The sequence below is a fragment of the Lactuca virosa genome, chromosome 3 (genome assembly GCF_052849685.1).
Source record: "Lactuca virosa cultivar CGN04683 chromosome 3, Lactuca_virosa_CGN04683_v6, whole genome shotgun sequence".
NCBI lineage: Eukaryota > Viridiplantae > Streptophyta > Magnoliopsida > Asterales > Asteraceae > Lactuca > Lactuca virosa.
This window is the reverse complement of record NC_136428.1, coordinates 33,523,896-33,535,286: the sequence shown is the minus strand read 5'-3', so window position 1 is coordinate 33,535,286 and position 11,391 is coordinate 33,523,896. Positions and strand designations below refer to the sequence as shown.

Sequence of the window (11,391 nt, the reverse complement as noted above, 5' to 3'; positions counted from 1 at the left end):
ATGAAGAGACTCTTGAACCTCCATAACTTGAGGACAAGTTATGGAGTCATAAAACCATTTAATTAGAACTAGACTCTTCATTTTGTAACCTTTGCCAACTTTTATGAGTTTTATGATTCTTAAATGTGACTTTTCATATAACTTGAGGACAAGTTACAAAAAGACACTTTGGAATCAACTCTTAGATTAAAATGGATTGAAAACAACTATTTCACACAACTTTTCTATTAATCTAAGAACCTCATAAGAACAAGATAATTCAAATCATCAATCTTCAAGAAATTAGCATGAACATACAAACTAATACAAATCTTGAAATTATGACAATTATATTAGAAATTGGATTAGCATGAACATTACCACATCAAAAACAAGTTTATAAGCCCAAAAACATCTTAGGGTAATGTTCCTAGTCCAATTCCAGCCAAAACAATCGAATATATGCATCCAACTCGATTTTTCAGCTACTTTTGCAAGTATAACAAGAAAACAAGCCTAGGCTCTGATACCACTGTTGGGTTATGAGCATTCTAACACTCCTAAGTGTACATGCAACCCTGAATACCTTGGATCTATGTTTTCTCTATTATACATACAATTATGAACATCCAAGGTATTATCCTAATCTAGCATACAAAATAATAAATATAACAAGATAGAATACATACCTCTTTGATGTAGAATGTCTTCATGAAGCTTGAGTGCCTAGTGCCCCAAGTGTGACACCTCAAATGGTTCACACAACACCAAATACACTTGGAATAACTTGAGAGAAACTTGAACACTCCTTGAAATCGTCTAGCCCTCACACTCATACATTAGTGCACGATTTCTTGAGCCATGGGATTCTTTTATATGGTGGCTATTAGGGTTACACCATGTAACTCATAACTTTACCCATTCCTTATGCTCCATGGATTTTAACCTCCATGGAGTATCCATGGGTCACCCCATGGACTTAGTCCAACATAAGGAATCTTGGATCACAAGCCCACATATATAAGAATGAATGATTTACACAATCAACCCATATATTTAATTAGTCTCCTTTTGATCACTTAATTAATTCCAAATTAATTCTTGATCAATACTAATTAAATAACCTTATTAATATATTAGAACTTATAATATATTAACCAACCTTAAGTGTTATTTTTCTCATTATAGTCTATCCAAATGCATGATGCCATGCAACCCAAATGGACCATGCCGGGTCGGGTCAAGTCTTACCAATTATAGTTATGGACTTAGACATTAATCCAACAGTTATTGCCATACTTCACACATCCACCATCCTTTAGGGACTGAAACTCCCTCAGCTCTTCCTTCCTTCTTGTCATGTGACGCGAGCAGCCACTGTCTATATACCATTCATCATCGAACTGCTCGTCACTGATCACCTGCAAATTCAAGAAGATTTAGGAACCCAAAGTTTCTTGGGTCCTAGTGAGTCTTTTACAGAAAAAGGAATTGCTGTAGAAATATCAACCAAATAAGTTCGTTTAATTAGAGTTGATTGATCTTTTCTTTTGATGGTGTACACCTTGATTTTGGTTTTATCTTGTTTAATTTTTGGTGTTTTTGATGGTGTTTTGTTAAATGGTTTTGGTGTTTTCTTTTGAATCCTAGGGTTAGCTGACTTTTTCTTATTATTGAACTTAGAATCAAGCTTTCCCTTGCCTTTGAAATCCTTTATTGAATTTAATTTGCTTTGTGAGTTGGAAGGACCGAAACTAGACTTAGGACCGAAACTTGACTTAGGACCAAAACTTGACTTAGGACCGAAACTCGACTTTCGGTTCTGAGTGCCGTTGTTGGGACCGAAAGTAGGCTTTTGGTTGTTAGCCTTGACGTTTGGACCGAAACTAGACGTTCGGTTCTGCGAGCTAGTTTTGGAACCGAAAGTAGATGTTCGGTTCTGAGATTTGGAATAGTAGGAATTTGGACTGAAATTTTCTTTTCCTTTCAGTTTTTCCTTTCCTTTAGCAATTGATTCTTTCTTTGGAGAAACGTAGTTGGGATTTTGAGATTGCCAATGACGTTTTCGCTCATTCAGATTCTTCATGTATCTTTGATTTCTTAAGCGTTTCTGTTCAGCTAACTCCTTCTGCGATTTGTGGATATTGAAGCTAGCCTTTGGCTTCTCCTTTTGAGTTTCGGTTGTCCTAGTTGGAACTATCGGTTCTTTCTTTGGTTCTTCAGGGATTTCTTTAGTTCCACTTGTGCTTGGTTTGTCGAAACTCGAGGGTTTGTTGATGGGTTCAGCAACATATCTTCCTTTAACCCTCCATGAAGTTTGCTCAGATAAGCCTATGGTTTCATCTGCGTTGTCAATAGGGGCTGACCAGAAGTAATCGTCACACCCTTCAGCATTGTCTTTATCGACCAAGATTTTCAACTCTGCTGTTTGTTTTGAAGTGACACCGGTAACTACATAGACCTGATTCGGCACAGTTTGAACTTTTTGATAAACCATGGCTTTCTCTTTGAGTTTCTGTGGCTTGTCCCTTGACAGGCGAGCGAATTCAACCGAATTTTCAGATATGAGGGGTTTCTCATTCTCGGTTTCGCTTTTCATAAACTCAGAGCAATCAACTACATCTTCCACTGAGATTTCGCTCATCTCACTTTCCTCATCAAATTCAGACGTATTTTATAATTTCATTTTATTTTCTGAAATTAATTTGGCGTTAGATGAGTCAAATGATTGAATAGTTTCGGACTTTATTTTTAACCTATCATTTTCATCTAAAAGATCTTTGAGCATACATTTATGTTCCTTAGAGTCAATGAAGGTCTCTATCTTGTCCAGTCCGATTTTGTAATGGATGGATGTCTCTTCTGAGGACACAATTGATTCACACTCAGCGATGACCTCATCCTCCTTAAATTCAAGGAAGGGCAAGATCATCTTGTGAATCTTCTTTCCTATCTCACAACTTAAATGCAATTAAGCAATATTAGTATATAAGCGCTTAGCAATCAAACAAAAAACATTCCTTTGTTTTAAAAACTTTAAATTGTCTCTTTGCAAATAAATACTTTCATCCCTAGCTCTATTTAATTCCGTCTCCTTCAGCTCAATCCACATCCTTCTCTCCTCACTTTTTGAAGACACCCTGCTGAGTTGGTCAGTTAGGTTAGAATTCGCTAAGCGAGTTTGCATGAGACTACCACTTAAGTTAGAAAATTTAAATTTTAATTCTTTTAATTCTTCTTCATAATCTATTACTGGAACTTTAAGTGATTCAAGGATGGATTGTACCTTTTTGATCAGCCGATCGCACTCGTTGATATTCTCACTTATGGGCTTGGCTGCAAAACATTTGTCCTCAATCAGGTTCGGTTCCTCACTTGCACTTTCGGTTGATGCACCAGCTGTGACCATCAAACATCTTCCAGCCGAACCTACATCCTTTGCCACATAAGCTCTTCCATGAGTGAGCTTTCTCACCTCTTCATCTTCAGAATCGGTTGACCAAACTTCAACGCCACCGAACTCATCTTCATCTGCATTCTCCTGCACAATCAAGGCATTCATAGAACTGTTAGTCACCTTCTTTTTCTTGATCTCTTCCAACTTGCGCATGTAGTACGCCTCATCATCTTCACCATCTCTTTTCTCAGCCATTTTCCTTAGCATGCAATCTTTGGCAAAATGGTTCTTGCCGTGACAGTAATTGCAGTCGAACCCAGAGTCTCCTGCAAGCTTGCTCTCCTTCTTGTCTTCATCCTTTTGAGAAGAAATTTTCGCTTCATCCTTCACCTTCTCAGAACTGTAACTTCCCTGCCAGTTTCGGTTCTTGTTGACAGGAAATTTTCTTCGTGCAAACTTCTTTGGATTGGTGACCATCATAGCATACTCCTCGCTTGTAAGGTCACACTCATACATATCAGACTCTTCTTCTTCTTCTTGTGCAATGCTTTTTCCTTTTGAGACAAGGGCCAATGATCCCACACCAGAAACTACCTTCGCTTCTTTGGTTACTACACTCTCATGGGACTTAAGTATTCCCACAAGTTTCGCTAGTGAGTAAAATTTAAACTGTTCATGTGCTTTCACGGTTGAAACCACAGCCATCCATTCTGGTCTCAGACCGTTCATGAAGGTCACCTTCTGCTCGATCAACTTTCTTTCTATTCCATGCTTGATCATCTTACTTAGGAGATGATTGAACCGATCGAAAGTTTGTATGAGTTTTTCTTCTGGTTTCTGTTCGAAAACTCCAAATTCTGACAGCAGCAAGGTTTGAATGGAGTGTTCTAGATCTTCATCGGTTGAATAAAGTTCTTTCAACCTATCCCAGATTTCTTTGGCCGTCGTGCATGAACCAACCAACCGAAAAGTGTCAAATTGCAAGGCGAATCTGATCATTCTCATGGCCTTCACATTACACAGCAACTTGTCTTTCTCATCCTGTGGCATCTTCTCTACATCCGCCACCAGCTTGTTATATTCCTTTGGGGACTTAACTGTTGTGTTCGTTCCTGAGTGAACAAACGGCCCAAGCGTGATAGCCTCCCAGATGAGATAGCCATTGTCTTCAGATCCAACCACGTAATCTTCAAAGTGATGCGCCCATACTTCATAGTCTTGAGTGTAAAGAATGGGAATCCTGGTAGTGGATCCAATGCTGTTTGAGATGTTGATGGGATTTGTTTGCGAATCTTCGTGAGACATGGTGAGCTGCTAGAATCAGACCTGTAAACTTGAGATTAGGGTTTTATAATAAACATAATTGCCTTCGATATGAAGAAGACGACTTCTATTTATACGATAAAAGCAGAAACCCTAAAGAATTCTGAATACAGAAGGAATGTGTATTGATCACACAGTTTCCTGCTCTGATACCAAGTGTTGAAACAAAGTTCAATTAGGATCGATAGATTCTATGCAGACAAACAATTAAGAACGTAATTATGAACACAAGAATGGCTTTGAATGTGTCGTATGATTAATGCTTTAACACCTCAGAAGAGCTCGATTAAGAACTTCGACTGTAGAGGTGTTTAGGGTTACAAACTAATACGATAATAATCACAAACGTTAACCTTTTAATGCATACATGCATGCATTATTTATAGTCTAACCCTACTAGCTAATCACGGATGGACAGGCTCAATCCGGATACAAAACATAAGCCCATGACGCAACACAATTAGACCTAACAAGAATGAAAATATTTCAACTTTGTATAACATAAAAGTATGATAAATATATGAAAAAAAATTATGTTTTAAGAGTTTTACAACATAAAAGTATGATCAGGTGCAAAATGGATCAAATTGCCCTTTTTGTCATGTATTCTATTAAATTTATAGCAAATTGACAAAAAAAAAACAAAAAAACAAATGAATAAAAAATAGTGAAAAAAATGAATAAATAAGGGCGATTACGCCCTTTTACAAAAGTACATTGCTTTTTTTTTTTCATTTAAAGGGATTTATACATAAATGAAAGAAAATGAATGGTAGTTTTGTAAATTTACCTTAAAATAAACAAATTCTGAAAAAACCCCCCCAAAAAAAAAAAACAAAAAATGAATAACGAAAGTACATTGCACTTTTTGTCCTTGGAATTAGAAAAAAATGAAAATAATTCAAATTTGTATAAAATAAAAGTATGATAAATATATGAAAAAAAAAACTTTTAAGTTATAAGAGTTGTACAACATAAAAGTATGATGCATGGGCAAAATGGACCAAATTGTCCTTTTTGTCATGTATTCTATTAATTTTTTAGCAAATTGACGATTATGCCCTTTTACAAAAGTACATTGCTTGTTTTACATTACCATTTTTGTCGTCGGAGTTATTAAAGGATGAAAATATTTCAACTTTGTATAACATAAAAGTATGATGAGGTGCAAAATGGTCCAAATTGCCCTTTTTGTCATGTATTATATTAAATTTATGGCAAATTTTCCAAAAAAAAAAACGAAAAAAAGACAAAAATGAATAAAAAAGATAGTGACTAACGAAAGTACATTGGCCTTTTTTCCTTGAAATTAGAAAGGAATGAAAAATATACAACTTTGAAATTGTAATTATCGAACTTATTATAATTTTTTATTTGTAAGATCAAAGTATCGATTCATCAATATGTTGATTAATTGAATCTTCGATTCATATAAGTATGCAAATTATTTGCATCAAAGCAACCTATAAATGTTTGATTTTGATTAACGAAAATGAATTCAATTTAATTAAACGATCAGTTATCAAATCTAATCCACTCTGATTGAAAAGCTCTTAAATTGACATCGATACCCTTTATAAATAAGTGAAATTTAATAAATACATTGAATACTTGCCTGCATCATCATCGTTTAATGTACATCCTGATTTTCCAATTGCATAATTATGATAATCAGTTGTCGATGTAAGATTATGTTCTTGCATATTCCTCTTTTAACTTTCAGTAATATTTTTGTAAGAGGAAACTATCGATTCATCAAGATTTTGATTAATTGAATAGTCGATTCATCGTAACTGTTAATATGTTTGCAGTTTTTTAATATGTAGTTATTTTAAGTATGCAGATATTGTAAACGTGGATTGCAAAGTTAGTTAATTGACATTTATATCCTTTATAAATAAGTTAAATGATATATTAAAAATAATAAAGATTAATGATATGTCATCTTCTGATTGGTTCTCGTGTTTTCGCAACTTTTTTGCATTTATATATATATATATATATATATATATATAAGATTATAATATAATTTAATTCTTTGTATTTTTTTATTCAAAAAAATCATGATTTTATCTAAAAGAGGTTACTAACTAATTAAATTCTTGTTTTTCCATAAATAATTATCGATATTTGATATCTTTTTATTAAGAAAAATAAAACAATAGTTCAATCGTTAATATATCGACTGAAGTTTCACTTTTTGTATATCAAAATTTTGGTGTTTTTTAAAACAATTTCTAGATGTTTTTGGAAAACAATTGTCAAAGTATGGCCAGGTATGCTCGCCACTTGAAGCTGCTAAACCAAACCTTTCCTTCGTTCTAACTCTAACCAGTCTTGTTTTGGATTTAACCCAAAATGTTGTAATATGAAGTCAAGCAGGAACATTTGAGTTTGACTAAATTTGCATGACCAAATCCATGAAAGTTTTATGTAATTTACCATAGGAGTAACTTCTTCCATGGAGGTCAAAACACAAGGCATCTTGACACTTGTAACAACTGGATGGAAAATGGGAGCGATGATAAGGTCTAAAGACTTTGTCTCTAAACCTTTCTTTCTTCTATCTTTGGAAGGGATCCGTGTTCATTGGATCTTGTTCTCTCTGCTGCTTATGTGTGGACCAGATTTACCTCAAATCCAATCCTAGACTCCAAACAAATTAACTTCAGACATCATCATTGTAGCTAAATTCCTTATTTCTGAAATATAATCTGAGTACTGATGAGTTTAAGTCCAACAACTGCAACACGAAGCAAACTCAGGAATCTAAATCGTCTATCAGCGCATATGGTCTTTCGTGACATCCAGTTATATATGAACAGAATTCACTACACTTTCAGGTATCATCTCTACATTTCTAGAACTCTTTCATCCACTCAGTTTTCCTGGCCTCACAATATGATCAGAAAAGATGGTGACGACGATGTTTTGCAGGGAAATTATTGATCGGAAAATGTTGCTGTAGATAGATACCGAATCAATACGGTAACATCATATTGTTCTATCTTTTTCACTTATTAGTCGATACCAAATTCTTGTCTGTGTTCTTTTAGGTTAGAATGGCCAAGGAACATGGCGGATCACCAAAATATAACCAGTTAGAAGCAAGGAAGAATAATCTGACGTGGATCTTAGCCTTGAGTGCACTCTGCATTTTCTTCTACGTATTGGGAGCTTGGCAGAGCAGTATCTCCCCTACAACCCACACCGAATTCCTCAACAGAGCTGGATGTGAAAACGCATCGAAAGAAGCCCCTGATTCATCTTCATCATCATCATCACCATCATCATCATCATCTGCGTTCTTGGATTTCGAAAGCCATCATCAGTTAGTGATGGAAGATACGCAAGAGATACAGAAGTTCCCAGCATGCAGTATGTCCTTCAGTGAATACACTCCATGTCAAGACAGAGATAGAGGAAGGAAGTTCGATCGAGATATGTTGAAATACAGAGAGAGACATTGTCCCAGTAAAGATGAACTCCTCCATTGCCTAATACCTGCACCACCAAAGTACAAGCTCCCCTTCAAATGGCCGCAGAGTCGAGATTATGCCTGGTTCAACAACATTCCTCACAAAGAGCTTAGCATTGAGAAAGACCTGCAAAACTGGATTAAAGTTGAAGGTGACAGGTTTAAATTTCCAGGAGGTGGTACTATGTTCCCTCGTGGAGCTGATGCTTACATTGATGATATCAATGAACTCATCCCTCTCACTAATGGAACCATCCGGACTGCAATTGATACTGGGTGTGGAGTAAGTTTTTGCTTTTAGCTTCCATTCTTCTGATTTTCAACTTCTTACTTACGTACATCAAATTAATTAGCTTGAATTTAGCGACAGAATCCAAATAAAATCCGTCAATAATCTGTTGCTAAAACCCAGTATGAGTGTAACGATGAGGCTTATATGCTCGTTATGTCAAGGTTGCAAGCTGGGGCGCATATCTGCTCAAGAGGGACATAATAGCGATGTCTTTTGCACCAAGGGATACACATGAAGCTCAAGTATGGTTTGCATTAGAACGTGGAGTTCCTGCTGTTCTTGGCATAATGGGATCACAGAGACTTCCTTACCCCGCTAGAGCATTCGACATGGCTCATTGTTCTCGCTGCCTAATTCCATGGAGTAAATACGGTAAGGTTTTATAATTTATATACACAGCTAGAGTATCCCACTAAAGAATTCATTTTTATATTGGTTTCCCACTAAATAAAGAAGTCATTTTACTTTACCATTGATTTATAGATGGACTATATTTGATCGAAGTGGATAGAATTTTAAGGCCCGGCGGTTACTGGATCCTTTCCGGACCTCCTATCCGGTGGAAGCAATACTGGCGTGGTTGGGAAAGAAGTAAAGAAGATTTGAAATACGAACAAGATGGTATTGAGGATGTTGCCAAACGACTTTGTTGGAAAAAAGTCATAGAAAAAGATGATCTTGCCGTGTGGCAAAAACCGATCAACCATATTGACTGTATCAAAAGCCGAAAGTCACATCACAAGCCACATATGTGCAAATCAGGCAATCCCGATGAAGCTTGGTACGTACTCCACAACTCCCTAGCTATTTTCCCTTTGCAACATTCATGCATAACAATCTTTTTTAACATATTTAAAACCTTTTTAAGGTACAAAGAACTCCAAGGTTGCATTACACCCATGCCGGAGGTAACCAGCTGGGATGAAGTTTCCGGTGGGGCCCTCGAGAAATGGCCGGAACGGGCATCGGTTGTTCCTCCCAGAATCAGCAACAACTGGGTAACAGGTATCACAGCGGAGAAATTTCAAGAGGATAATAAGCTTTGGGAAGAGCGGGTTTCACACTATAAAAGCATATTTGGTGCTTTATCTCAAGGGCGATATCGTAATATAATGGACATGAATGCTTACATCGGGGGATTTGCAGCAGCTATGATGAAATATCCCGTTTGGGTAATGAACGTGGTTCCCGTGAACTCACAGCCTGACACATTAGGGGTTGTTTATGAACGAGGATTCATCGGGGTGTATCATGACTGGTGTGAGGCGTTCTCAACTTACCCACGAACATACGATTTAATCCATGCAGGTGGAGTGTTCAGCATATATCAAGATAGGTATAATGAAAGACGATCTTTTTGCATGTTTTTTTGGTTATAATTAATGATGGTTATGTGATCATGGTCGTTAATGATTATAATATAGGTGTGACATAACGGATATTCTATTGGAAATGGATAGAATCTTGCGGCCTGAAGGGACTGTTGTGTTCAGAGATGAGGCTGATGTGATTGAGAAGATTGAAAAGATAGCACAACGTATGAGATGGAATACGAAGAACGTTGACCAGGAAAGTGGACAATTTGCGACGGAAAAGATTCTGGTTGCTTTTAAGAGCTACTGGACTGGTGAAGATAAAGACGAGCAACATGCATGATGCTAAATCTGAATAGAAAGGGTATGTAACTGGTCTCTAATGTGTATTCTTTGTAGGTAGGAAGTGTAATTTAAGTTGATTTGAATTTGTTTTTTCCATCTGTCTAGTTTGTTTTGGTGCTTAGAACGTCTAATTGGTAGGAAAAATGGTGGGAACATGAGAATTTTCCAATATGGGCCAGGGCAAAAATAGTTAATGCGCATATTAATTTGGCTCAGTTTGCAATTGTGATATGGTTTATGGTTAAAATATGAAATATGATGAAAATATGAATATTGAAAAGAAATGGAGTGATTGAGATTCAATTTGTTTTCTTAGTTGGACTCCTATTCGTTATTTACCTATTTTTATACGATTATTCGTTGTCAACAACATTTGTTCAAGCTCACCACACAAGCTTTCGTCTTCTCAAAACCCTAAGGATGTCATAATCAATACACAACATGAGTTACAACGTAAAGACCTATCGGTCGTGGATACTATTGGAGGTTTTCTTTTAATTACTCAACATCCTAATCAAGTTATAGTAGCCTTAACATCACTACCTATGATGCATATAAATTTGAGTGAGTCAGATTTGGGAACATGGTGAGACACATAGGGTTTTCAATCCCACAATCTTATTATGATAATAATCTATAATTAACAAACCTGCAAATCCAACTGTTACCAAGCAATATAAATATATCATACAACATAAATATCTATAAGTCATTATACCCTTTATCCTTAGTTACCCATCCCATCGTTTCTCACTGATCCTATAAAAATGATCCCTTGAGATCTAACCTGATGGATCAGTGTAAGAAATGAGTAGACTAATCTGCTTCGAGGATTCCTTGGTAGAGAAAGTCAATAAGCAACCATGAGGGGGATATAGTACACGAATGAACATACAATCCTTTTCCCTGGATAATCATAATTCATTAACACGTAGAAACTATGAGTCTATTAGCATTCCACAAGACTGTTTAGCCAGTAGTTGCCATCTTATTCCGACAGGTCACCAGACATACCTTTACTAGTTGTCTGATATAGAAACACCATTTCTGGCTGTCTAAAAGCGAAGGAATACTAGTACAATACTCTGGTACGTAACCCGCACCCCAACACACAATAGTATCAGAGAATAGAGCACTACTCTCCATTGCAATCTCACACACACCCTTAACATACTGTTTAGTTGGAACCTCTGAAATTAACACATCATATTTTAAAAACTATAACCAATTCTATCATTCTAATTAGGTAGAAATAGGAAGTACA

The 11,391-nt window shown here is 36.1% G+C and overlaps 1 protein-coding gene across 1 annotated transcript; it reads left to right on the top strand.

Annotated features, from left to right (window-relative positions):
* The first annotated feature begins 7,199 nt into the window (after positions 1–7,199).
* Positions 7,200–10,223, top strand: LOC145165438 (putative methyltransferase PMT17). The gene is made up of 7 exons (XM_079084178.1): positions 7,200–7,542; positions 7,637–7,687; positions 7,756–8,460; positions 8,631–8,841; positions 8,953–9,250; positions 9,338–9,805; positions 9,894–10,223. Exons 3-7 carry the CDS (start codon positions 7,762–7,764, stop codon positions 10,123–10,125), a joined length of 1,908 nt encoding a protein of 635 aa, XP_078940304.1. The 5' UTR covers positions 7,200–7,542; positions 7,637–7,687; positions 7,756–7,761; the 3' UTR covers positions 10,126–10,223.
* Positions 10,224–11,391: the final 1,168 nt, after the last annotated feature.